The 27,833-nt window shown below is 47.9% G+C and overlaps 1 protein-coding gene across 7 annotated transcripts in view; it reads left to right on the plus strand.

Moving 5' to 3' along the window:
* PFKFB3 (6-phosphofructo-2-kinase/fructose-2,6-biphosphatase 3) overlaps nt 1-27,502 on the plus strand; it is a 42,782-nt gene extending 15,280 nt beyond the window's left edge. The window contains exons 2-18 of one of the 7 annotated variants that reach the window (XM_032919800.1): nt 6,021-6,381; nt 11,426-11,551; nt 11,856-11,952; nt 12,456-12,522; nt 12,648-12,722; nt 13,030-13,086; nt 15,116-15,240; nt 16,018-16,225; nt 16,818-16,964; nt 17,304-17,408; nt 18,365-18,494; nt 18,695-18,757; nt 18,919-18,983; nt 20,395-20,565; nt 21,669-21,691; nt 23,586-23,636; nt 24,600-27,502. In XM_032919800.1, the coding sequence (XP_032775691.1) occupies nt 6,303-6,381; nt 11,426-11,551; nt 11,856-11,952; nt 12,456-12,522; nt 12,648-12,722; nt 13,030-13,086; nt 15,116-15,240; nt 16,018-16,225; nt 16,818-16,964; nt 17,304-17,408; nt 18,365-18,494; nt 18,695-18,757; nt 18,919-18,983; nt 20,395-20,565; nt 21,669-21,691; nt 23,586-23,636; nt 24,600-24,606 (1,596 nt within the window). In that variant the 5' untranslated portion in view covers nt 6,021-6,302 and the 3' untranslated portion in view covers nt 24,607-27,502. Of the gene's footprint in view, nt 1-5,826; nt 6,382-11,425; nt 11,552-11,855; nt 11,953-12,455; nt 12,523-12,647; nt 12,723-13,029; nt 13,087-15,115; nt 15,241-16,017; nt 16,226-16,817; nt 16,965-17,303; nt 17,409-18,364; nt 18,495-18,694; nt 18,758-18,918; nt 18,984-20,394; nt 20,566-21,668; nt 21,692-23,585; nt 23,637-24,599 lie in introns of those variants that run through there. The other 6 variants (XM_030479009.2, XM_030479008.1, XM_030479013.1 and 3 more) reach the window with 6 other exon arrangements.
* Nucleotides 27,503-27,833: the final 331 nt, after the last annotated feature.

The raw sequence follows: 27,833 nt of genomic DNA on the forward strand, positions 1-27,833 counted from the left end.
CTCAGGGGAAGCCCAAGCACACAATGTTCCTTGCTCTGCTCACAGTTTCAAACATGAGAAGTGTCAGTCCAGAGCTCTCCTCTGGTTTCAGGGTAGAGGACTGCAAGTGCTGAGCAGCACCCCATAATCACTGCGGGAAACCCTGCCTCGAAATAATACCATGATAATGACTGATTTCTGTTCCTCTTTGGCCAGCAGTGGTGTCGATGCTGCAGGTTTGATGCTGTTGAAGGCAAAAAAGAGCATGAGATTGCAAGGGTAGGGGGCAAGAAATGAGGAAGGAAAAATATCTGATTAAGAGAACCACTGGTTTGTGTTGGAAGGGACCTTAAAGCTCATCCAGTTCCAACCCCTGCCACGGGCAGGGACACCTTCCACTAGAGCAGGTTGCTCCAAGCCCCTGTGTCCAACCTGGCCTTGAACACTGCCAGGGATGGGGCAGCCGCAGCTTCTCTGGGCACCCTGTGCCAGCGCCTCAGCACCCTCACAGTAAAACCTCTTTCCCATGGCAGAAGCCCCTCAATGTGTTACAGGGGCTGATGCAGGAGCTCATCATGTCCCAACAGCAGCAGGGCTGGGGCACGCAGAAGAACAGGGTGAGATAAGGAGCGGGAGTGGTGATACATCAGTGATGTAGTTACAGGTCACACTTCACTCCTTGTTTATTTATTCCTGTAATTGAAATACCTGTAACGGCCAAGGGGGAGTTGCAGAGATGAAGGACCAAGATCTCCATCTTCCTCTCCAAACCCAAACACTTGTACCAGCCTTTGCAAAACCCTCCCCACCATGAGCCTGACACTCAGCAGCTTTACAAACTCTGAGTCCATCAAAAAAAAGTGCCATCAGCAGCAAAACCAGCTCAGCATCCAGTGGGTGAGAGGAGGGCCAACCACTTGGTTTCCTCCCTGACCTTTTTGAAAGCCCCCAATTCCCCTAATTCATTACAGCCAATTTTCTTGGCTTCTGCAGCATCCCACTGATGTGTTGTTTGGAAGTTTACCAGTTGTTTTTGCTTTTCTTCAAATAAGTGTATAAATACCCCCTGGTCAGCCCAGAGGAATGATTTTCTCTGTTGCAAGAAGGTGTTTTTAATGCACTAACAAGAATTTGGGCAGCTGCTGCCTGACTTTTGCAACCTTCCTCCTAGGGAAGGGAGAACTGTTTGTGTCCATGTCCCAGGCTGGTAAACTGAGGCTGTGCTGGAAATTGCTGCCCTGCAATGGACCACATGTATGGCTGCATCTATATGAGAGTTGAGGCTGCACCTCAAATCCTTTGTTCAGTTCTGGGCCCCTCACTACAAGAGAGACATTGAGGTGCTGGAGCGGGGCCAGAGAAGGGCACCGGAGCTGGTGCAGGGCCTGGAGCACAAGTGTGATGAGGAACGGCTGAGGGACCTGGGGGGGTTTAGTCTGGAGAAGAGAAGGCTCAGGGGGGACCTTCTCGCTCTCTGCAACTGCCTGACAGGAGGATGGAGCCAGGAGGGGGCTGGTCTCTGCTACCAAGGAACAAGGGATGGGAGAAGAGGAAATGGCCTCAAGCTGTGCTAGCGGAGGTTTAGATGGAGATGAAGAACAATTCCTTCCCCAGAAGGTGCTCAGGCATTGGAACAGGCTGCCCAGGGCAGTGCTGGAGTCACTGTCCCTGCAAGTGTTCACACCCCGAGTAGCCAAGGCCCTCAGTGCCATGGATTAGTGGTGGCCTTGGCAGTGCTGGGGAATGGTTGGACTTGATGATCTTAAAGGTCTTTTCCAACCTAAATGATTCTGTGATTCTCCATGCTGATGTATGCATGGCTCCCAGCCAGTGTCTCCAAACTGTGCTGGGTGCAGGGTTGGACCGCATAACTCTGATCACGTCGGGTATCACGCATCCTGTCCCCTCCATGCCACATCCTAAGCAGATGGTTCGTGTCGCACTGAACATAGACATGAACGTGACTTCTCCTTTCCTTCCAAGTTTTCTTTAGAGGGAAAAAAAAAAGAAAGAAAAAGGAGAGTGAATCACAGCTTAGTCAGAGTTGGGGCTGCCAGAGAATCACTGCTGTTGTCTGGATTTTGATGCCAAAGGAAGGGTGCAGCGGGAAGCTGGCCCCTTGGTTTTGGTGGGTTCTTCCAAAGGGGATGGGGAATTTAGTCAGGGATTGTGATTTTGGAATGCATCCAGAGCCAAATTCCCCCATTCTGGGTGGGTTGCTGCATCAGTTTGGTGTTTGAGCAACAGGAGAAAAAAAAGGGGAATTGAGGGGTTTTGGCTTTGGTGCTTTGGAGAAGTTCACAACCTGCAAACCCTGTAAGAGACACGTGTCCTGTTCTGACAGAAGCAGGGTTTTTCACCCTTTTCTCCCAGGCTTCCCTCCTTTGTGCTGCCCTCCCCTCTACGCCTCCCTGGACCAGATACCTCCATCCCTTGGATGCTCAAGGTAGTTTTTTTCCCTGTCTACCACCAGGGTAGACAGGACCTTCAGGTTTCCAGCGGTGGCATTTGGAGAGGGGCTTTGGACGAGGGCCTGTAGGGACAGGGCAAGGGGAATGGCTTTAACCTGCCAGAGGGGAGATTGAGATGAGCTCTGAGGCAGAAGTTGTTCCCTGTGAGGGTGCTGAGGTGCTGGCACAGACTTTTCCCAGAGAAGCTGTGGCTGCCCCATCCCTGGCAGTGTTCAAGGCCAGGTTGGACACAGGGGCTTGGAGCAACCTGCTCTAGTGGAAGGTGTCCCTGCCCGTGGCAGGGGCTTGGAACTGGATGAGCTTTAAGGTCCCTTCACACACAAACCATTCTATGATTCTATGATTACATTTCTACCCCCCTCCCTTTGCATTTATTAAACCCCTGCAGGTTCCTGTGATGGAGTAGGTAACCCTCACTCCATGTCTTACCTAGTGCTGCCTTACTCACCACCCTTCCATCGTTACTTATAAATAGTAATGATGCTTCTTCCAGCTGACCTCGTTGGAGCAGCTGGGTGTTCATGCCTTTGAAAACCAGGCCATTTATTTAGGAGTCAAAGCTTTCCGCTCCAGTTATTTGGGAGTTTTTAAGCCAAGAATTACGAGGTGGATCTAATCTGAAGTGATGGTGATCTTCATTCAGGCGGGGTTTTGCTTTCGGGCTCCTTTCATTGTTGTGGGGGTTGTGGTTTCCACAGTGAAATCCTGCAGGAGGAAGGAGGATGCCTGATCCCTGCAGCATCATGTGGATTTTATTCCTTTTTCTGCTAGTGTTTTAGCTGGAACTGAATTTTTGTTGCCCTCCATGGGAAAACGTATGGGATTTGGAAATACAAACCCTGTCTTTTCCCAGGGCAGGTTGGACAGGGCTCGGAGGAACCTGGTCTAGTGGAAAGTGTCCCTGCCCATGGAAGGGGGTTGGAATTAGAGGAGCTTTAAGGTCCCTTCCAGCCCAAACCATTCTATGATTCTATGATTCCCAAGGATGGATTTGTCCAGGCAGCTCTGCTTTGTGATCCCCCATTCTCACCTTTGCCAGCCAGAGCATCGCTGCTCTCCCCATCTTCCTGCCCCCATCCCAAATCCCTGTCTCTTTCCCAGCTCCCTCATAGCAGTTAATTCATTATCTTCTTTTTGCCTGTGAATATTCTTTCCCTGCGTAGGAGAAGGAAGGATTGCGCATTTTCTTACTCCATCCATCTTGGCTCCATGTAAGGAGAAGGCCAAAAATATGTTCTTTCTGCATCTTGTATAAAAATATAAGCCCTACATAATAAAAAAAGGCAATGGGAGACTTTTAGTCGCTGAGATGTTACTCATAAAGATTTAAACTTACAGGCAGACTTTGCTTTATTAACATTGCTGCTTCGGGTGTTGGTACTGCTGGGCTATGGAGACAGCCTGATTTGAGGGGGGAACGTTACTGGGGGGAACCTGGCCATGGGATTAATAATAATTAGATGAATAAAGTAAGGAAAATCATTAAAATAATGCAAATAAGAATCAAAGTAATAAATAAGCAAGGGAATAATAAAAGGAATAAGAAACAAAATAATAAAATATGAATAAGAACTTAATAAAATAATTATTATTATTAATATATATAAGATTCAAATAATATAATAATAAAGTATAAGTAATAAGATAATAGAAATAGTAAATAACAGAATAATTTATTATGTATTCTATTATTACGTATCACTTTATATGTAATAAAGTGATAAAAGCAATAAATAATTTAATAGTAAAATATGGTAAAAGAATTAAAATAATAATAAATAATAAAAATAGCAAATAACGTAACAATAAAATATAAGTAATGTGATGAATTAATAATTTAATAAAATATAAGTGATTAAATAATAAAACCGGTAAATAGTAAAATAATAACAATATTAAGGGACAAGTAATAAAGTAATAAAAGTACTAAATAGCAAAATAATTAGATGCAGTGAAGTCCTGTGAATAGTAGATAATAAAATAATAAAATAATAAGAAACAAGTAATAAAATTGTGAAAGTAAGAAATATCGAAATAATAATTTAATAGAAATAATAAATAATTAAAATAACAAATGCAAAAATAGCAAGCTGTAATGATAATGATGATAATAATAAAAGAATAAAACAATACAATGTAATTAAGACAGTAATACACCCAATAACACAAGATGCATAACGAGATCCCAGCGCGGTCAATAATCAATACACCCAACGCACTGACCCCCTCGGGGGGGGGGGCGGGCCCGGGGGGCGGGGCCAGGCGAGCAGGGGGCGGGGCCTGTGGCGCGTTCCCGGCCCCCGCGACGTGAGCGACGTGCGGCGCGGGGAGACCGGGCCGCGGGGGGGGGGGGAGCGGGTGCGGGTGGTGCCCGGCGCGCCGGGACCGAGCGGGCTCCGCAGCGTCCGCTGAGCCAGCTGTGCCGCTGGGGGTGGTGTGCGCTGTGTTCCCTTCCGCGCCCTGCTCTCGTTTGACCTTTGGGGTTCACTTGCTGTTTTGGCATCTTGTTCTTATTCTTTATTTATTTTATTTCACCTTTTTAATATTTTTAATTTGTTATTATTTTATTTAATTTTACCTTTTGTCTTTATTTTTATTTTTTGTTTCATTATTATTTAATTTTACCTTTTTTCTTTTATTGTTATTATATATTACTTCTTTACCTCTTTATTTTTTTCTTATTTATTTTTAATTATTTTTTATTTCCTTCTTTAATTTTAACCTTTCTTTTATTTATTCTTTTATTTTTTGTTTCATCATATATTATTTAATTTTACCTTTTGCTTTTTTTATTTTTATTGTCTTTTTGTTTTATTTTTATTATTGATTTTATTTTACCTTCTGTTTTTATTGGGTTTTTTCTTATCCTTTTTCTTTTTCCTTTCCTTTATCTTTTCCTTTTTTCTTTTCCCTTTCCTTTATCTTTTCCTTTTACTTTTCCCTTTTTCTTTTCCTTTTGCTTATCTTTTTTTTTTTTTTTAATTTCCACTTCTTTTTCTTTCCCATTCAATTCTATCTTTCCCATCTCATTTCACTCCCATCACTCCATCACACCGATTTTAACTTCGACCCTTTATTTCCACCATCCTTCACCCATCTCTATCCCTTTCAGCACCGCTCCCCATGTCCGTGTATCGTGCCCCCCCCGCCCCGTATCACAAAGCCTCCCCGGGCCGCCCGGCGCCTCCTTTGTCCCCGCTGCAGTGCGGGGGGCCGGCGGCAGGCGGCAGCGCGGGACGGGACCAGCCCGGCCGAGGCCCCCCCCCCTTCCCCTTTCCCTTCCTCCTCCTCCTCCTCCTCCCTCCGCCCCGGAGGGCGGGAGCGGCGGCCCGGCCTGCCGGGATACAAATAGGAGCCGCGCCGCCCCTGCTGGCCCATCGTGAGAGGAGCCGGGAAGCGGGAGCAGGAGCAGCAGCAGCACCAGGAGCCGGCAGGCCCAGCCCTCCCCCGGCTGCTCACGCTGAGATTTTTCTTTTTCCTCCTTATTTATTTTTTTTTTCATTTTTCCCAAAATAAAAGGGGAATTAATTTATTTTTAGCCTTTTTAATTATTCTTTTTTTCGCATCCAGACCACGAGCACCGGCCGGACTCGCCCTCGCTCCCCCCGCGGTGCTCGCACCGTTCCTGCCGGCTTTGTGCGCTGAAGCCCCGTCCCTCCTCTTCCTCCTCCTCTTTCTTCCCCTCCTCCGCCGTGCAGCCTTAACGCGACTCCGAGGAGCATCCGAAAGCGCCGCAGCGGCTGGTCCAAACCTCCCCGCAACAAAAACCCTTTCGTTTTTGCTTATCCTTGCACGTTTTTGACCCTTCCCGCACTCGCACCACGCGGAGCGCCCGCTGCCTCCGTGTTAACCATGCCCATGGAGCTGACTCAAAGCCGCATCCAGAAGATTTGGCTCCCCAATGACAACCGCCCGGCGCTGCCCCGCCGCTGTGAGTACGGCACCGAGGGATGGAGGGATACGGGGGGGGGATGTGGGGAGCACCCCGGGGAGGCCTCAGAGCAATGCCCCCTTTTGCCTATTCCCAAAATATCCCCTTCGCCTCCTCCAGCATCATCCCCGTGTCCGCATCCCACCCGCTGCCAGCCCGTGACTCACTTCCAGCACGGGGAGATGGAGGAAGGTGCAGGGATCGCGCCACTGCTTCCCGGGAGCGGGAGGCGTTGAGACAAGCGTGTCCTAATTTCCACCCCTCTTCATGTCCCCCGTCCCTCCCCTTTCTATCCCTGGGAGGATGGACCACCCGGGTACCACCTTTGCTGGGATTCCCAATGTTTGGCATCTTGCTATGTGATTTATTAAGTTAAGGAGGGGAAAGCAGGGTTAGGTCAATGAATTGAGAGGAAGAAAAAACCCACCACATGCTTTGCTTTACCCTGTGCTCTGTTTGGAATGAGATGGGGAGACTTGGAATCATAGAATCATGGAATTGTTAGAGTTGTAAGGGACCTTAAAGATCATCTAGTTCCACCCTCCCTGCCATGGCAATGGGGGATTGCGATAGGAGGCTTAGGACGAAATAGGAGGCAGGTGGAGGGAAGGGCTAAAAAAGGAATGCTAGAACCTGTGCAGTGATATCCCATCTTTTCAAAGCTCGGGAAGCACCTGGAGTGATTCAAACCAGCCTTTGCGCTTAAAATAATAATAATAAATGCTTCGGCATCCCGGTGTTACTAGAAACCAACTCATGAATCATAATCCAATGCTAAAGCTGAGGAGACAGCTCTTTTAACTCGCCCAGCAGCCAAACTGACAGCCTGCCAGTTGTGCAACTCCAAACAAGCGTCGCAGGAATCCGCAGAGCTGCGGGAGCCAGGACGAAGGAGGTGGCACTTCGCAGCCTGGCGAAGGATGGAAGTGGCTCGGGCAGTTGGGTGAATCAGTCTTTCCGATGCTTTTTTTTCTCCTGAGCAGGCGTTTGAAACAAAGCCGCTTCAGCCATTGATTTCCCTTGGCCAGAAAGTTCCCAGTTCCCCTCTTTTTTTAAGATGTAATAGTAATTAAATCAAAATATTCCCGTGGCTGTGGGTCGGTTGCGATGGTTTCACATGCTGAGGAAACAGCGTTCAGCAACAGGCTGAGCATCTGGGTTGCCACGGGGCTTTGCTTTTAGTGGGGGGAAATGTCTCCTGACTTAATGCTTTGCAGATGGAGCGGGTTGATTTGATTTTTCCCGAGGAGTGACACCTCTAAAAAGAATCCCTTCTGTATGCAGAGCCTTATTGGAGGGGGTTTTGCCACTTTATTCTCCTGGTTTCTCAGATCTCTGAGAGAATTCCCTCTTGCCAGAGAAGAAAACTAAGAGATTAAGGCACCAAGGGGTTTATTAATGCTATAATGTGGCTTATAATTATACTTTCTCGGGGTGGGAACAAGCTATGCCGAGCACTGTTCAATACGTTCTATGGGAGCATTAATGGGCTTTTTTAGAGTGGTTATTTTTGGCCTCGAGGTGGCTATTTTAAACTGGAAGTGCTATTAATTCCTTACAAAGACGGGTGGGAATGGAGGTATAACGGAGATGCGAGGTCAGCGTGGTCGCCCGGGGGGGGTGGAGGAGGAGGAAGGAGTGGGAACATCCCTGTGAGCATCCTCAGCAAGCTCCCGCTTGACTGCTCCCTGCGTGGGGAATAATTAGTCCGATTGTCCGCTTCCTCATCAACGGGAGGCTGGAATAGATGGGAAGGGATGCCTTCATGTGGCCTTTTGACGGCGATCCATTAAATTGCTGTCAAGCTGCACGTCTCTCACGTAGGGGCTGGGAAAGTCAAGTCGTCGCAAGCGGCTGGATGGGCAGAGCCAGGCGAGGGGAGGGGGCTCGGCATGGGGGATACTGAGCAGGAAAGGGGCTCCCTGCGCCTTTTTCCTTCCCATCGCTCCAGCTCCATGGGGGTAGGCGAAAATACATCAGCAAAACCCACAGCTCGCAGGTTTGCTGGTACTAGTTACACACGCGTGTTTATGATGGGAAAGCAGAAACGTGTTCGCGGTGCGTCCGTGGAGGTGTCCGGGAATTGCAATGGGAAGAAGCTGGAAAAGGAGGATTTAAGACGTGGTGTGGGCTTGTGGGAGCGAGAGGAGCGGGTGAGTGCTTCTTAGAAGGGGACAGTAAAAATACCTGGAGTAGGGAGGTGGCTGTTTTATCCAACCTTTTATAGAAGCGAATTTCCTTCACTTTTGTGTTTTCCACCAACCCGGTGAAGCGCATCAGCGCTGATTTACTAGCTGATAGAAGGCACAAGTGTCTGAACTACATCTAAATATCCTCATTGAGCCTTTCAAAAGCCATCCCTGACCTTGACTTACCTGGATAGATGTCGATAACGAGTAATGAATGTGCACTGAAATCCCTGATAGCTTTCCAGCAGTGGTGAAAAGAAATGATGAATTAGGTCTTTGTGAAGCACTAGGAGCAAAACACTGGTTTCTGTTTCATCCCTGATGCAAAGTTTCCTGGAGGCTTTTGTGATTTAACTGGGTTTAGGCTCAGATTCCTGGTAAAAAGTGGCATGCTCCATGCCCTGGTGTTTTGGGAGGTGCTTCCCAGGTCTGTAAACAGATGATGTTGCATGGCCCAAGGGGAACCTGCATCTTTCCTTTGGCAGCAAACCCAACGGGGGGGGAGATTCCTCAAATACAGGTGTTTAACTCCTGCAGCACCCTTTGGAGACAGCATGTGTTCACAGCTGTCTGGAGTCAAAGGGACATGAACAGTACCTGGCAATATCCCCATTGTCCTTGAATGCTGTTATTTTAATGGCCTCGAATCCTCTTGGCTCTGTTCCTTGATCCTTTGTCCGTGGGCAGGTAGGGAAAGGAGGAGTGTCTGTATTCAGGTATTATTCCTTCCTCCTCCCTTTAAGTGGTTGGTTTTTGCGCAAATAAAGGCTTGTATCCATAGATTGGTTGAGGATGTGAGGCTGTTAGAGGAGAAAACAGTATTTTTCTGGATACGTGTTACATGGTCCATGGGGTGTGTGGTCTAGATCCATCCCTTGATACCCCAAGCACCAAGGGAAATCAGTGCTTGCTGCTGGAAGCAGTGGGAGCTGGCCTGAGCTTTTGAAATGCGGCACTGGGGAGGCAGGTCGCACAAAGGGAGCGAGTGTGAGGGCAGCTCCAGCCTGAGGAATGTGGAATATTTAGCGGGAAAAATAAAGAAAATGTCTTTTAAATAGCTTTCTCATCTCTTGCCTGCTGTGTCTGCTTTGCTCTGCTCTGCCCTTCTGGGTACCGGTGCCAAACCTGTGACCTTAACTTGGTTTCTTTAGCTCTTGGTTTTTTTTCTTAGAAGGGGAGGGAAATCCCATGTGCTTTGCATGCTCTCTGGATACCTCTTCATTTGTTTGCCCTTCCCAGGTCTCCACTGAGAACAACCTACCCCAAACCACCACCCTGTCCCCATCCATGAGGAGCCCCTTGCATCCCCAAATCACTGCTGCTCTCTCCTGGTCCCACCTGCGGGAAGCTGGGACAAGGCAGGCAGAGCTCTCTGCCCAGACCATAATTAAGCTGCGTTTTATGGCTCTGCCACCAGCCACTCGCTCCCTGCATTCCTTTCCCATGAGATCTCCAGGCTCACCGGGCAGATTGAAGGGTGGCTGAGAAATCCCCTGAGGGTCTTGTCTATCCCGCCTTTGCTGGGAGGGCTCTTGGCGTGTCACCGGGCATGAAAGGCAGCTGGCTAATCCAAATTCCATTAGGCATCGTTAAGATCTTCCTTTCCCCCTATTTAAAGTGCTTGGCTTTGTGCCTTGGACTTTCCTGTGTGCAGCACCATGTGAGAAGCAATTCTGCAGGGCAAACCCTGGAGAGGAGCAGGGATGCTGCCACGTGTTTGCATGGTCCATGGGGTGTGTGGTCCAGATCCATCCCATGGTGCTAGGAGCTGCCTATGGGGGACTAAAATAAATTCCCAAACTGCATTCACAGTCCTGTAACCTCTGCAATTTCCTACAGAGTGAACCAGGAAATTATTTCCTAAATGATTTAGGGAGAGGGAGGCAGTTTACCTGAGCATCCTGGCAGCTGATGTGTCTGCATGTTGGTCATGCCATTCAGGTGAATTGGAGAGGAGCTGCTTTTCACTTGCCAAGTCATCACGAAGTGATGCTTCTGGATTTACTTCCAGCTGTTTGACATGGACCTTCTTTACAGCAAGAACAAAAAACCCCATTTAGCTTAAAACAGGTTTATGAGGAAAAGGGGATAAATCAATTAGATATTTGCTTTTAAATGCTGGTGGTTCAGTAGTCCTCAGGCTCTGCTTGTCTTCAGAAAAAACAGTTGATTGCATTTGCATGTGTATCAGCCTAAAAAGCTAGCAAAAGTTTTTGGAAGGTGCTCTCTGGGTATTTCCTGGCATTTCCTCACTGCAGCCATGTCTGAAGTGTGCTGCTATAAGAACTGGACCAAAGTCCTTGGCCATCCTTTAGCTTTTCACAAAATTGGCCAAACCATGGGAATGGGAGGTTTGCTTTATATTTGCTAATAAGGAAACGGAGGCACAGAGGTTCTGCAGGGAGTTCAGGACAGCTGCTGGTTCCTTTCCCACTTTGCAGCCATCAGGATGTTCTCCTTGCTGTGGCTGTCAGGATGTGATTCCTGTCCTTTGGGTTGTGTGGCACCAGGGTGAACCTGGGTCAGCATGGGTAGTTGGAGTAGTTGTGCCTCACTGGTAGGCAGCTGTGGAGCCATCCAGCATGTTCTGACACATGCTCATTCAGCAGATCCCATTGCAGAAATGAGGCAATGGATTCACCTACTTAAGGTTTTGGGTGTCCAGGCACATGAAAGGGATGCACAGGAGATACTGCAGAGATGATGGTGCATGGGGAGCAGAGCCTTTGGGTTTTCTATAGCTGCTGAAGGACTTGAGCGAAGGCTGGATCAAGAGCAAATGCCTTGTAGAGCTGATACAAGATGAGCTGGAGGATTAATGGCTGCTTATGTTACTCCTTCTCTCCTCTTTGTAGCCTGTGGGCCACAGCTTGCCAATTCCCCCACCGTGATAGTGATGGTTGGCCTGCCAGCCCGCGGGAAGACCTACATCTCCAAGAAGCTGACTCGCTACCTCAACTGGATTGGTGTCCCAACAAAAGGTGAGGCTTTCACTGGCTGCCTACAGAAAGCATGAGCTTTGGTCTTCAGGAGTTGCTCTAGGAGCTGAGTGCCTTGAAGGGTGGGAGGTAGTGGGAGTTCTTTCCAAGATCCCATGGACCAAATATCCATGTCCTTGCATCCCAGCCTATGTTCTCCTTCAATTTGAAGACCAAGGGATATTCCTAAGCTTTTTGCTGTAAATATGTCACTTGGCCCATTGCTAGGAAGTGTTATCTGCCCAGCTGAGTCAAGCCATGCTGATGCCTGCTCCTGGTTTTGATGGCTTTTGCCTTTTCCACACAGTTTTCAATGTGGGGGAATATCGCCGCGAGGCAGTGAAGCATTACAGCTCCTATGACTTCTTCCGCCCTGACAACGAGGAGGCCATGAAAGTCAGGAGGTAAGTGTGGGCACTGCATCCATGCTTGCATTTGGGTTGTAAATGGGTGGTAAAGTCTGTGGTTACCCAGCTTGTTTGGGGGGTGATGAACCAAAAAGCTGGGGTCTAGCCTGAATATTCCCTGCCTGCCCAAGGAGGGCCTGATGTGGATGCCGAGAGCTGCAAAATGAAGCCGTATGGGCCTGGTAGCTTCAGAGTCACTAGTGCATCTTCCATCAGTGGTACCTTATATTCACCTTCAGGCTCAGTGATGTAGGATATGAGGTTTGGCCTTTGCTGCTTCATCTACCATTGCTTGTGATGTGAAGACCAGCACGCTGCTCAGCACACATGGCTCTTGTGGGGTTTTTGGCAGGCTGAGGATGTCTTTCCTAAATGTGTCTTGGGGTGGGAAGGTGATGAGTAGGAGCTGCAAAGCCTGCCCTCCTTTGTGGAAGTTTGTACACTGGCAGCCACAAGCATCTCTGAGGACACCAGGACAATGTGTGTCTCCTCTATTGCAGGCAATGTGCCCTGGCTGCCTTGAGGGATGTCAAGCTATACCTGACGGAGGAGGCTGGCCAGATTGCGGTAAGCTCAGATGTGCTCTATGGGGTTTGGCAGCAGTCCTGGTCCTGAAGGTGCTGTGCCCTGAGGGAGGACTCAGAGGGAAATGAGGCACTCTTGGTGCTAATAAAAATCTTTTACTTTTAAAGGTTTTTGATGCCACCAATACCACGCGGGAGAGGAGAGGGATGATCCTAAACTTTGCCAAAGAAAACGGGTTCAAGGTTGGTACCACCGGGCTGCTGCCTGTATTGCATAGTCCATGTTAGTGTATGGTTGGAGTATCTTCTTTCACTAATGTGTTGTACTCGTGATGCTCTTGTGTAAGGGAGATTTTGCTGCTGGGTTTGATTGCAAATGTTAAACTCTTCATTCATTCCCAGTACTGAGCCTTAGAGAAGGAAAGGATGGGAGTGGGGCAGAGGGTGAGCTCTACAGTCAAGCAGGGAGGAGATTTGGTTGAGCAAGAAGCTATTTGAATGTTACAGACCTTATTGTTGGCTTTCAGTTGAGCTTTGCTTTGCTTTGCAGGTGTTCTTCATTGAATCTGTCTGCAATGATCCCACCGTAGTTGCCAGCAATGTTATGGTAAGTATGGAAGTATCTTCCTTTTGCTTTTCCTCTATAGGCAGATAGAAGCAGCCTCACATTGACAAGCCCTGGTCCTCATGGGGAACTTCATCTACCGGATATCTGTTGGAGGGACACAGTGGGGCATAAAAAATCCAGGAGATTCCTGGAATGTGCCAATGATAAAGTCTTTCCTCAAGTGACAGAGGATGTGCTATGCTGGACCTTGTTCTCACCAACAAGGAAGGGCTGGCTGGTGGGCAATATGATGCTCAAGAGCAGCCTTGGCTGCGGCAATCATGAAATGATGGAGTTGAAGATCCTTAGAATGGCTAGAAGGGCATGCAGCAAACTCACTACCCTGGGCTTCAGGAGGAGCAGACTTTCAAGGATCACCTCTTCCAAGCTCAAGAGCTATTCATCCCAAAAAAGAGGAAATCGGGCAAAAATGCCAGGAGGCCTGTATGGATAAAGAAAGAGCTCCTTGGGATTGAGTGCACCCTCAGCAAGTTTGATGGCACCAAGCTGTGTGGTGCAGTTGATGCTGCTCTGGAGGGAAGGGATGAGATCCAGAGGGACCTGGACAAGCTGTATGAGTAGGGCTGTATGAACCTCATGAAGTTGAACAAGGCCAAGGTCCTGCACATGGGTAGGGGCAATGCCAAGCACAGATAAAGGCTGGACATAGACTGGATTCAGAGCAGCTCTGAGGAGAAGGACTTGGGAGCGTTACTGGTTGATGAGAAGCTCAATATAACCCAACAGTGTGTGCTCACAGCCCAGAACGGAAACCTTATGCTGGTGCACCCTGATATGCTTATGTGTTTAAATTCCATCAGAGAGCAGACTTGGTGTCTTCAGACACATGCAGTTTCCCAAAAGCTACTGGAATCTGCTTGGAGAAGAATAGCAGCTCAGCTTAGAGTTTTCTTGCCACTAGCTGAAGTCTTGGAGACTACAGGGTAAAACATTGCTTCCTGGCTCCTTTGGGGGCTTCTGGATCTTTGATTTCCCACCAGCAGAACAACTTCTGTGCCCATTAGGCTTGGCTAGGGCAGGAAGACTTTAATTGGTCTACCTAGGCATGATTAACTTTTATGAAAGCATCCTTTCCTCCACTGGGCTGTGCTCCAGCCTTATCTCCAGTTGTGCATCTGAACTTTGCGAGCCATTTTATAGTGTCTGGGAATGCGTCGCAAGATACTGAAAGTGGGTGAGAAGAGTTTTTGTCCTGCCCCTGGGATGGGCTCCACAAAGGGTGCTGGGTGAGGGCTGGAGCATGGCTTTTGGTCTTGCTTGGAGCCTGTGTCCCGTGGTGCTCTTAGTGCTGAGATTGGTGTGGAGAATACGCTGTGGGCCTTGGAGATGTAGGTCTCATGGCTGTGTGCCACTCGGTTGCGTTATCCTGTTAGCTTCAGGATTGCTTGTGAAGTTACTAATGTGTAATGCTGCTGCTCAAACCCAAATCTTCAGGAAGAATAGCCTATTAGAATAGTTCAGGTAGAACTTGGTCCATGAGAGTTCTGCATATTCACATTGCCAATTTCTAGCATCTTTCAGCCCAGCAGCTTGTAGCAAATAACGCACAGGAAGGGGTTGGGTGTTGTTATCTTGCTGCCTCAGGTGGTGGACATCCAGGTTGACCTTTAACTCTTTATTCACTCAGAAGACCCAGGATAAGCATCTTGTCTTCTAAGCACATGACTTTCCATCCTCAGCGTTAATTGTTTAAACCTATTGCTTTTCTTTAGCCATAAGAAAGCTGAATTTTCCTGCTGTGTTGGGTGGTTCTCCCCAATTCTTGGGAGAACATGAGTGGACTGATATACATCCACAATGGTAATGCAATAGTTTATACGAGATTTTCTCAACAAGCACTTAGTTCTGCATCTAGTTTGTTTCTCTTCTCTCCTATGGTAAGCAATGACTATAAAGTGGCTCAGCTGATAGCTGGATCTTAGCAGGACTTTGAAATTGGAGATTAGCATGGTCTGACTTGGAAAGCTTCCTAACCTCTCCTTTTGGTGTGGTTTTTACCCTGGTGCAGGAAGTAAAATTGTCCAGCCCTGATTATCGTGACTGTAACTCAACCGATGCCATGGAGGACTTCATGAAGAGGATCAACTGTTACCAGGCCAGCTACCAGCCACTCGACCCTGATGACTATGACCGGTAAGAGACTTTGCTGACTTCTGAACTGGCTTGAATGCCTTTGTTCTCCCAGGAGAGGAGTAATGAAGTATGGAGCTATATTTCACTTTGTCTTCAAATACATGACTGCACTAGAATAATGAATGGCCAAGCCTCACTATGAGTTCAGGATTCTTCATTGAAAAGGCTGTTTTTCCCCAGCCCTGTGCCAGGGAGTTGGGCATTGAAACCTTCTCAGGCTCTTCTGGGCTCAAACATGCTGTTTTCAACCTTGTTTGACCAGTCTAAATACAAAGGGTTTGAAAAAGCAAAGGGTTTGAGCATTTCTGAGGTGCTTTTGTCACTCTCCACGTTAAAGGAAGGACTGCTTGGGCAGGCTCAAACCACAAGGTTGAGCAAGCCCTGTGGTTTCCGCCTACTTGTGTGCCCTGGGAGGACCTTTACTGTCCTGCATGACCATGCAGGCACCTTTCCACTGCTCATGAATGCATCTGTGTGCCCTGAGTGGATTACCCCAGTTCTGCTGAGCTGTATTCTGGGGAGGAACATGCTTCCTGCTGCTCATGTTTAATCCTCTTTACCACTGCAAGGAGGAATGGTGATTATACCGGTGTTACTTAGCTCTCCATGAATGGCTGTTACTTGTTGGCTTCCTGTTGAAAATAGCCTGCAGGAAATCCTTTTAGCTGGGTGATTATGTTGACTGAGATACCTCACAAGGCTGTTTGTTGAAGATGATGTTTCTTTCTTTCTATTTTCCCCATTGGCATCTGCTCATCTTTGCTGTGCTTTCCCTAGGGAGCTTTCTCTCATCAAAGTCATCGATGTTGGCCGGCGGTTCCTGGTCAACAGAGTCCAGGATCACATCCAGAGCAGAATTGTTTACTACCTGATGAACATCCATGTCCAGCCCCGCACCATTTACCTCTGTCGGCATGGTGAAAGCGAGTTCAACCTCAAGGGGAAGATTGGGGGTGACTCAGGCCTCTCCAACAGGGGCAAGAAGGTAAGGGAGAAAGGAATATTTTCCTTTGGCTTCTAGGAGTGATTTGGCTGTCCATGCTGTCTGTTGATGCTGTGTATATTTGGGTATATTTGATGACAGCTGGGGTGCTCAGAGGATCCATTTATAGGACTGGTTGAATTTAGGTTCAGGTATGACCTCAAAACAAGACAATCTAGCCATCAATGTTGCATGTAGTTAAGGGGTTAACAAAGCTGCAGAAGTCTCTAGGAGAATAGGATATGAGTGTCTTCATCGAGCTTGTTCAGACCTTGCACAGGCAAGGCAGGATGTAGAAGGACTGCTGCCACCCTTTGGTAGGGATAGCCAACTCAGAGTGCTTTCAGATTGCTTATTACTTGGTTCTTCAAAGATATGGTCAAGTGCACTGCTTCAGGGAGGGTTAATAGCTACTTTGGCTTGCAAGACCATTTTGAAGCTCAAATGGAGTCATTTGAGGTGTAACTATATAAAGATATATCAATTTAGCTCTATGATATGTAAGCAGACCTGTGGTTAAGGGTGGCCGGGCATCTAAGGTGGCCCATTGGGAAGCTGTAGATCAGGAATCAACCTCTTGTTTTATGTCCCACAGTTTGCGATGGCACTGAACAAGTTTGTTGAGGAGCAGAACCTGAAGGATCTCAAAGTATGGACTAGTCAACTAAAGAGGACAATCCAAACAGCAGAAGCTCTCCAACTGCCCTATGAGCAGTGGAAGGCGCTCAATGAAATTGATGCTGTAAGTATCTGTGCAGTAGGATCATGCTGGTTGGCAAAGAGGGTGATAACATCAGCCTTTTCACTTTCGCCCAAATCTTGGTTTTTGTGGGGAGATTTTCCTTCTGTGGGAAAGGGTGGTACTTCTGCAGTACTCACAACTTGGCTTCTGATTTGGCTTTACCTTGCGTAGATGCTTCAAGAGTGGCTTGAATGAGCAGATTAGAATGGTTTTTACTTGGAACTGCTCTGTAGCTGACGACTCAGAGTTGTAGACAGTTGCTTTGGAGAAGGTTTTGCATGTTGGGTGTGCTGATGTTTAACTTGAGCATGCCCAGTAACCTCATGGATGTTCTGGCAGGGGGTGTGTGAAGAAATGACGTATGAAGAAATCAGGGAGCAGCATCCAGAGGAATTTGCTTTACGTGATCAGGATAAATACTACTACCGTTATCCTTCTGGGGAGGTAGGTCTGCAAGGAGACCTTCAGAGATATGACTCTTATCTTTAAACGTGGCTTTCTTGTCTTCATGCTGTCTTCTACATTCAGAGCAGAGGAGTAGTATTCCAAGAAACTAGAATTAAGAAAGGTCAGGGCATCTTTTGCATTGAGCTCTTGTGAAATCATGGTATGTGAGGATCTCATTGAGAAATGTACCACTTAACAAGTAGTCCCACTGACTTTAGTAGTGGAAGGAGCCTCTGGAGGTTTCTAAGTCCAACTTTCTCCATTATTACATCCACTCAGAATATTGCACTGCCCCAGTTTCCTTTTCTTTCTTTTCCAAAGAATTAATTTCTACCTCTGCTCCCAGTATCGTTCCCTCAGGGTTGATGTTGATACCTCTGTTCCTGGCAATCTGCTTCCAGGGTGTGACACAATGAGGTGGGAATTGGCAGGCTGGATGATACTTCAGGTTGTGAATTGGGCTTTTTATCCCCATATTAAGGGTCACGCCCGTAGACATTTGGGAAAGATCTTTTGAGATACCCTCATGACAGCGTGTCTAATAGGAGAATATTTAGGTGTCTGTGGTTCCTTCTGGCTGCCTTTCAGGTTCTTTATGAAGTCCTTCAAAACTCTGTATTTTTTTAAGGTTGCTTCAGACTTTTCAGGACTTAAAAATCCTGTAAAAAATCAAATTTATGAAGATGATAGAAAGACACTGTGCTCAAAGCCCCTGTGCAGTTGTTGCTTGCCTTAGTTACAGTCCTGGAGATTTGAGTGAGGTGTGAATGGCTTCTTTCTCCTCTGAAGTAGCCATGTTCCAGAGTAGCCTGAAGATGAGTATTTGTGGAACTTTGCTTGTTGTAGCAGTAATTATGTTGGTTTAGTCAGGCATGAAATCAATAGATGTACAAAGACAAAGACCATTGATTCTTGATTCTATGCCATATCTCTCTTCCTTTCTTTTGCCTCAGTCCTACCAAGATCTGGTGCAGCGCCTAGAGCCGGTCATCATGGAGCTGGAGAGGCAAGAGAACGTCCTTGTGATCTGTCACCAGGCTGTCATGCGCTGTCTCCTGGCATATTTCCTTGATAAGAGTGCAGGTGAGCTCCCTGTCCTTGGGAAGAGGATTGATCCTACTGGAGGAGGGATGGTAGTTGGAGCTCTGAGGAGATGAGATGTCTGTAAGGGCCTGGAACATGCATCTCTTTGGTTTTTGGGTGACCTTAGCTATTGATGAAGAAGTCTAAGCCTGCTTTTGGAGAGGGGATGGGATAACCCTTCTGCTCTGCTTTCTCTGCAGATGAAATGCCCTACCTGAAATGCCCCCTTCACACAGTGTTGAAGCTGACCCCAGTGGCTTATGGTAAGTGGGGCTTTACTAAACATGCCAACAGGTTCAACTTGTCCCTCCTCCTGAATCCAAGCTGTCTCTGGGAGAAGATCAGGGGTCTGGGATGGAGCATGTCAGAACATCCTATTGGGTTTGCTGATGGTCTCTCTGTCTCCTTGTGCTCCCTTTTGCAGGCTGTCGGGTGGAATCCATCTCACTGAACATAGAAGCTGTGAACACCCACAGGGATCGGCCAGAGGTGAGTGTGGCTTTTTCTCAGAGCCTTCTTCTGGTGTCCCCTCTTTTCATCTGCCCAGATGCCTGGGGTGGGCATGGGGAGGTTGCTCAGCTGGGTGTTCAGAAGTGCTGCTCTAGGACCAGAGCATCAGATGGGTTCTCGCTCTGCAAAGACATGGCCAGTTGAGGGTTTTCCAAGGGAAAATGACTATTGCATGTGCCTGCTTCCCAGTGTGTTTGCTCAGATTAAAGCTGGCCCAGGGAAAGCTCCTCCCTGGTCTTTGACTTTCACCTGTGCAGTCATCTGCTCACCTGAGTGGGGAATGGAGCTGTGGATGGAGAAGGTGACTTCTCTCAGGTCTACCAGCTGGCTGGCAGAGCTTGGGCTCAACACCTTGCCCAATCTCTTCTGCCTTCATAGTTTTTTTAACTGGCATGTCCATGGCTCTCTGTGATTCTGTAGAGTACAGGGGGGTGGTGCTGAGCTGGGGATGCTGTGAGGAGGAGACCCCTCATATGGAGGAAAACTCCTGTAAGGTCAGGTCCATCTGCCACGTGCTCTACCAGGAGCTCGAAGGCCAGAGCAGGAGGACGCCAGCTCAGTGTTGGGGCTGGGCAACCACCCAAGAGGGACCATGGGGACCCTGGCACTGCTGTGTCCCAGCTGCTGGGACCTTTCCAACTTGTTCTTAGTGGTGGTGGAGCCCAATTGGATGTTGGGTGTTTGGAGCCGTCCTCTTTTGGCACATATCTTTCTTTCACTTCCCAACGTTGGCCAGCACCATAGGTGGGGAAGCCAGTCCTTCCCCTGTCATGGGGGCCATCGATGACCTCCTCCACCACCTTCACTGGGGATGGCAGGAGGGGTGTGGGTAGGATGAAGTGAGACACATGTGAAGCGCTTGGCTCCCCATGCTCGGCTGCACCTCCATCCCACCTCACTTGAGTTGGAGCTTGGCGTGGTGCTGACCATTGCTGGCTGCTCTGCCCTCACTTCCCAATCTTCCTTATCAGCCCGGGCTGGCTCGTCTTGCCTCTTCTTGCTTTCACACCTCTCCCTGGGTTGGAGGGACCAGCTTCGAGGAGGAGACCGATGGGCACTTCTCTGTTGTGCAAAGTCATGCTTTTTTTCGGCAGTCTGTATTTACTTTTTTGTGAGGAGAAAACCTGTCTCATTTCTCAGTGCAGGGCCTTTCATTTATTTATTTTCCCCTCTTTTCTTGGGCAATCATGCTGCATTCTTGAAGATCTTGTGTCCAGAGCCTTTCGCTGCATCCTTTGTACATTGACAGTGATCTGTGGGGAAAAGCAGAGGCTGCTTTAAACAAACACAAAAACCAACCTGCTTTTTTTTTTTCCTTTATAACTGTCGCCTTCTTACCTTTTATTTTATTTTTATTTACTTTTATTTTCTTTGTCTCACTTTAATTTAGGAAGGAAAGAAGGGACCTAACCCGCTCATGAGACGTAATAGTGTTACCCCTCTAGCAAGCCCAGAGCCCACCAAAAAACCTCGCATCAACAGCTTTGAGGAGCATGTGGCTGTTTCTTCCGCCCTGCCAGGCTGTGTTCCTCAGGAAGTGCCCTCGCAGCTGCCGGGACAAGTTAGTTGAACTCTTTTGGTTTGCTTTGTTTTGTTGTTATTCTTGTTGTTTTGTTGTTTGTTGTCCTCCTGTCGCTCCTGAAGCTGGGGACCGGCTTGCACTTGTCGCAACCTGTGCTGATGCATCTTTCCCCCATGGCTGCTGTCCCTCCCTGCCTTGCGTTGGTGCAGGAACATCTGGTCACTGTTGATTCTTTTGGGTTTTGAGAGCGTCATAAACCACCCCCAAAGCTCCGGGTGGCATTGATTTGGTGCCTTCACTATCTGACATTGTGGTGTCAACCTCCTGAGGAGCTGTATCTCTAGAGCGGGGCTGTTGCCTTCCCCCTGGATGCACTTGGCTTTGCTGTAGACCTGGGCATTGCAATAAAGCAGATGTTCTTGTGCTTCCCTTGAGAAGGTGCTGCCAAGACTCATCTTTGGCTGGAGGGGTCTCCTCCTTCCTGGAATGATAGGCAAAATGGACCAAAAATGAGTAGGAGCCTCTTGGCATGGTGAACCTGGTTGCCTTCTGCAGCCCTGGGTGAAACCTCATGGCTAGCTATCACGATGCTCATGTGTTCTCTCCTCTTTCACCCACCTATGAAGGGATGTAGAAAGAGAGACCTCGCTTGCTTCACACTTCTCCAGGAACAATCCCCCCCTCCCTATGCTCATTAAGGAGCTGCGGTGATATCAGAGAAGCCATGTGTATACATATATATCTATATATATGGCTCCTTTGCCATGCTGCCCTTCCCACCAGCTGCCTGTTGGATCTTGCTGTCTCACCCAGCCCCTCTTTGCATTGTCTGTGTTGTCTGGTGTCCTCTTGGACAGATCCTGGGCAGGTTAGGAAGGTTTCTGAGTTCCTCCAAATGCTCTGCTTGGTGGCTGCTTCGCATGAGCTTTCCCACCCCAGCAAGCACTGAGTGGGGCAGCTCCATGTGTCTCTTGGTTTTAAGGCTCCGCTTGGGCTGGTTGAGTCTTGCACCAAACCCTTTGCCAGCTTTGGGTTTGGAAGCTCTCGCTGTTGGTGTGCCCCTTGCTCCGTCTGGTGTCCTCTGCCTGGTCTCGCGGGGAGTTACTGACACCTCTCTCTCCGTTCTCTCTGTCTCTCTGCAGCCTTTACTAGGGAAGGCATGCCTGTAAGTACCTTCTTGCATCTTATTCTCCCTTTTTCCCCCCTTTTCCATGTCTCTTGCCATCCCACCGGTTGTTTTGTTGTTGCTGTGAAACCTGGCCAAGGCATGGGCTTCTTGAAGTTAATATTTCTCTGTGTGGGATTTGCATACATCTTAGGGAAGATAAAGAGGAGATGATGGGTGCTGCTTTGTCCAACCCCTAAGTACCTTAGTTTGATTAAATATCCCAACTTTATTGAGAAATAAAGCAAATTATCACTTGCCCTTTATTGATAATGTCTGAATTCCCTGCATCCTCCTTGGATAGTCACAGGATTGGAGATGCTGTTGGGTTTTCCTGGAGTTCTCTCCTCTGTGATAGCATGTTGTACTGTAGGTGATAGAGTCCTTGGGATGGACAGACCCTCCTGGGTCTGAGTTGTGGCTATGAGTTCTTGTATCACAGAGATGTCTGAGAAGGTTCTGACCTAAACCCCCAATAGGATTTTATCACTGGCATGGGGGCAGGAGTGTGTTTTCTGGAGCTGGATTGATTCTGGGTCCTGGCATCTGCAGTTCCGCAAGCCTGGATTTTGGGAACAGCAAATCTAGATGTCTTGGACAGATTAGATGCAAGGATATTGTTGTCCTCTATCTCTATTAAGAAAGCAAGATGCCTTGAGCATTTAATGTGCTAATTAGGAATGATTAAGGCTTTGACAGTTTGACTTAGTGCTGTTAGGCCTTTGTGTAATAGGGATAGGACAGCTTCTGGATAAATTTGAAGCCTCTGGATTTAATTCATTCTGTGTGATCAGGTTGAGAGCATTAGTCATTGAGCTGTGCTTAAATTTCTTCTCAAAGATCAGGGAGGCTTTGGGACTGAGCTGAGACTGGGGTAGTGCCAAGGGGGTCTTTTTGCGCTCTATAGACCAGTACAAATCAGCCTATGAGCATCCCTGTCCTGGGCCATTTTGTGGGCTAAAGAAGGAGGGATCTGCTGTAATGTGGCTAGAACTCAGCCCTGCTTGCACATAGTGGCTGGTGAACCTCCTGTTTTTCCCCTTTCGGAGTAAACAGTTTTGAGAAGCGGGAAGTTAGGGAGGTCGCAGTCAGTGAATGGGTTGGGGAGGATCATCACACTCATGCTTCTGGGCAAATGTAGAGGTTGAGTTGCTCAGCATGGCCTGCATGCCTATGCTCCTTCCCTTGCTGCTCATGGGCACAAAAGCCTGTGAAGAGGTGTCTGGTCGTGGGTTGCTTTGAAAGCATTTTTGTTGCCTTGTCTACCCCTCCACCCACCTTTTTCCTATCTGTATTGTAATGAATAGCAGTGCATGTCTCAGTGGTGGCTGGGACACTGGAAACATGCTCTGATGCTGAGTTTGGGAGATGGCTGCATCAGGGTTTGCTATACCAGGAGCTCTGCTGGAACAGGCAGAGGTGGTTGCCTCCAGCTGCTAGTGTGTGACTTAGAGGCTGCCATTGAGGGACTCATGGAGACACCCTAAGCTAAAGGCTTGGTGGCATTCACACTGCTGTTACCTCTTGGAATCTGTTGTCTTGTACACATGTGCATCCCTCACTGTCCCACCAAAACCTGTATGGGGTCAAGGGAGGTGGAATTGTACCATGTCTCAATTTGAACCATGGGACTTGGTTGGCAGTGGGTGCTTTGTATCAGACTGTTGGGATCTTGAACCCCATCCAGGAGGACCAGAGGGCACCTAGAGAGGCTGGGGACATGGTTGTGTACCTCAGAGTCCTCCTGGCTGGGGGATTGAGCTGGTTTGGGGTTGTGGGACTACTTGGCATGATGACTGCTTCTCCTTTTGCTTGGTTTGTGATCCAAAGTGCACTTTTTGACAACGACCTGATCCCCCTCCCTTCTTCTCCCCTTCACTTTTTATGCTTAAAGAAGACCCGTTTGTCACTTTCTCAAAGTTTTCTCTTTACTAATATTTCCAAGGTAAATGGCTGTGGTGCATGTGGCTTCTCCCAACCTTCCTCCTGTCTCCTTAGATAACAGAGAACAGCTCAGCCTGCTCTGCCTTATAGCCTGGCTATTCCTGGCTGTATTCCTGGTGCTTGTAAGAGGCAGTTTAGGTAGTGAAAGCAAAAGAAGTTGAGAAACCTTCCTAGCTGTTTCCTAGTCCTTTTTTCCCCTGCTCTGTTTCATGTAGTTGTGTGAATTGGGAAATGTCTTTGTTGTGACCATCTTCCCCTGGGTTTCTCCTCCAGTCACCACCCTCAGGGCTGGCGCTGCTTGCGTTTACCTGGTTGTCTTTGGTTTTGTGGTCCTCACCGCATGCTGGTGGGTGCCTGTTGTTGCCACCCTCCAACAGGGTTGTGTCCAAAGCAGCTCTAGGGCCTGTGAAAGCTCATGGGGTGTCATTGGGTGCTGCTGCCATGGTGGTGGCTGGCCCCCACGCCGGATGCTCAGCATGGCTGGTGGGAGCTGCCTCTTCTTGGCAGGATGGACAAATGGTGACCTCCTCCTTGGCCGGAGGGGGATCGACACTGCCCACCCTCAAGGGGAGCAAGAGAGAGATGTTTAGTTGGGCTCCTTGAATGAACACCAGTGGTCTCCATCGCCTTGCCTTGCATGGACCAAAGATCAGCTTCAATGTGCAGACTGGGCAGGGTGGGAGAGTGACTTGTTTTTTAGCTCAGTTTTTAGGGATGTCTCTGTCAAATTCCCACCCTGTAGTTAGAGCAAGGTGATGCTGGAGGGGTGTAGGTAGCAAGTCAGTGCATCCTCCCCATCTCTCCTTGGGCAGACAGTGTCCTCTCCTCTGTGGTGGATGCTCTTGTAGTGACCCGTGCCGTGGCTTTCTGTTACTCCCCCTTGTCCCCTTGTTGATGTGCACATAGAAGATGGGGTCTGACCCACACACAACCCCCAACCATGGTCCTTTCCCTCTCGTTGCAGAACATGAACACCTCGCAGAAGCCGTCGTGACTCCGTTGGCGCTGTGGTAATGCCACTGGGACGCCACCAGCTTCCCATCCCATCGCCATTTCTGAAGCTTGCTTATAAACTGGTCTCCTCCGTCTGCGGCGAGGTTGACCCTCGGCTGTTTCTACCCATGCCCGTTCATCCGCAAACCGCTCTGCTGAAGGAGGGGAGAGATGCAGGAGAGCAGAGGAGAGGAGCCGAGCATCCTGGGGTCACCACCAGATCTTTAGGCTGCAGCATTTGCTTTCCTCTCCAGTGTCCTTAGATCATAGCAAGCTGTAAAGTGCTTCCTAGCGCACAGGAGTTTAATTTCCTTCTGCAAGCAGTTTTGATCTTCTTTTGTAGAGACGATTGGTACCCATCCGTCTCTGGGTGGGGTGTGTATATATGTGGATGGAGCGGGGTTAGCAGAGAGATGGGGGGGAAGGGGAGGGAGCGAAGGGGTTTTGCATTTTTTTATTAATATTATTATTATAATTACGATTAATTCCTTTGCAAGAAGTCCTTTACCCACGCTACAGCCTGTCACACACGCAAGCCTGACTCACCCAGGCCTGTGAGCACCAAGAAGGCCATTGTGTGAAGTCCTTCATAGTGAGAACTGCTGAGTTTAACAAGGAAAAGAGATCCCAAAACATATTTTGTTTTACTCAATACACCTTAAAGGGGTTTGCAGAGAATGTAGATCTGCTTCTAAAACTGGTGGTGAGCTGCCAGTAGTGTAGGGGAAGCCACACCATTGGTAGTTTGGGTGATGCTTTCATCTTTGGGAGCACGAAGAGATGGTCTGAGTTCACATATGTGTCAATTTGGGGGGGAAACTGAGCACTGGTTGAGGTGCTGTGCTGGTACTTCATCTCCTCTTTGTTCTTCCTTAGAGGAAAGCGGAGATTTGGGGCAGTTTAGGGATCAATCACTGTGTCATTGCAGGTGGACAGGCTGAGCTAGGTGCATTTTGCAGACACACAGGTCTTGTGGAGGTGGCCGGAGGTCTGGCTAGGATGCAGGAAGCCCTGTGTGGCTGCAGAAAGCCATGAGAAGGGACAGTTTTGTCTGTGTTTATCTCTTAATTTTACATATATACATGCACACGTGTGTGTGTATATGTGTACACCTAGAAACCGCTTGGTTTTTGCACTTTATTTGTGGCAGGAGCATAACTATTTTAGTTTTTATCAAGTTGTGCCCCTTAACAGGGCAAGCCTGAATACAGGCAACTTCTTTATTTTGCATGCTGGAAAGCTGGGACTACAAAAAACTAGTTACAGCCTTCGAGGTGTGTGTGTGTTTGGGGGGTAAGACAGAGTGAGGTCTTGACTTGGACTCCATCAGCCAACTCCCAGTGGTTTGATATGCAAGATCCCTTTCTTGGCAGCCTGTCCCAGGCTGTGAGACAGCAGTTAAATGGCAATTAACCACTATAGCTTTGTGCAAAATCTGTGGATTTTGAAGATTAATTTCTCTTTCTTTAGGGTTTTGGGTTGTTTTGGTGTTTTCCTCACTCCTATATACACCATATTCTCCATCCTTGTCATGCGTTTTGGCTGCACGGCTGAGCTGGAAGCAGGAGGTGAGGGCAGCCAAGTCTTCCTGCCAGTACTATGCTGGAGATGGGCAGCCCTTTGGTTTCATCCTTCCCATAGCTTTCCTCAACCTTTTATGCAGGAAACAACATCCCTACAGCTGGGAGCAGAGAGGTTTGGGGAGAAATGATGTATTTTTTTGGTGTGTGTATGTTTTTGGGGGGGTTTGGTCTGTTCTTCCTTTGGGAAAAGGCGAACCACAGTGCCTAGTGCTTCAGCCTCATGCTTGGAGCAGCACCGACAGCGGGAGGGGACCGGGACCATGTTCAGTCCATATCCCACCAAAGGAGATGGTCTCCAGTGCCCTGCCCGTGTGAGCTTGTGCATATGTGTATTATATTCCTGTACAGATGAAACAAAGAACACTTTTCCCCCCTGCTCTCTGCCCTTTTTAGTTTAATAACCACATTAAAAGCAGACATCTCCCTGTGTGAGCAATTGACATCTGCCCTTTTGGTTTCTCTGCCTTTGAGAGAGAGAAAAAGAATTAATGTTTTTGGAAGGCAAATTGCTTTTTTTCAGCCTCCTTCCTGGGGAGTTTTATCTTTCCCCTCCTGCTACGAAAAGATAAGCCGGCAAATGCAAACATTACGTCTGGCTGCCCCGTGATCAATCCTGTACACATGTAATTCTGCAGATGTTTTGGTGTGTATTTGTTTATGTGTGTGTATGTATATATATAAAAATATATATATATGAAGAAATCAAACAGCAAAAAATATTGACCTTTAACTTTCTCCCTTTGGGAATAATGAAAGTCTTAGTAGGTCTACAAAAAGATGAAATTTCAACCTGGTGTTTTCTTCCAGCAAGGGGAAAATTGGTCTTTGAGCAGCAGAAAGGTCCCTTCATACTGGAGGGGTTACTACTGCCCCCAGAAACTCACTGCCCATTGCTTTTGGTTAATAGCGCCAAGGACCGGGCAGAGATGCTGCAGCCAAGGCAGGTGGGGAGAGGGGACTTGTCAAACCACACCAATGATTTCTTTCCCTCCCCCTAATTTTTTGTTTCTTGGTTTCATTTTCCTTTGTGATACTTGAATTTATTTTTTTAACTTTTCTTTTTTGATAGCAAAGCGCTCTTTATTTATTTAATGTATACTGCAAAGCTTGGAGAGAAGGGGGTAGTTCCTTGGGGGTTTTTGTTTTGATTTGTGGTATGTTAACTGTTCTGTATATATGTCTGGAATAATTGCCTGATATAAAGCTGTGCCAGCTTAAAAACAGGGTATGCCTTTCAGAAATTTGTATATTTTGCAGTTGCTGGACCAATAAAATATCTTGTTGAAATACACACTTGACCTGGTTCTTGCTTGTGTTGGGAATTAATGCTCTCAGGCCTATCTTGTGCGTGGCTTGGTGGCCTGAAGGGTCACCATGTGCCATCCACTCTTGCCTCACAGATATTCCTGTGCATCATAAATCCCTCCTGCCCCCACAGTGGGTTTCCTGAAGATCCACCTGCATTCTGTTGCTTGATCCTTTCCTTCTGACCATGTTACAGCAGTTTGAAGGTTTTTGTTATGGTGAGTGAAGAGCTGATCCATGGAGTTGAAGGTGTTATTCCTCCAACCACATATTGACACCTACTTAGTGAATACCCCCCAAGCTCTAACTACTACAGA

Source organism: Strigops habroptila, chromosome 3 (assembly GCF_004027225.2).
Source record: "Strigops habroptila isolate Jane chromosome 3, bStrHab1.2.pri, whole genome shotgun sequence".
In the NCBI taxonomy this organism is placed as follows: domain Eukaryota; kingdom Metazoa; phylum Chordata; class Aves; order Psittaciformes; family Psittacidae; genus Strigops; species Strigops habroptila.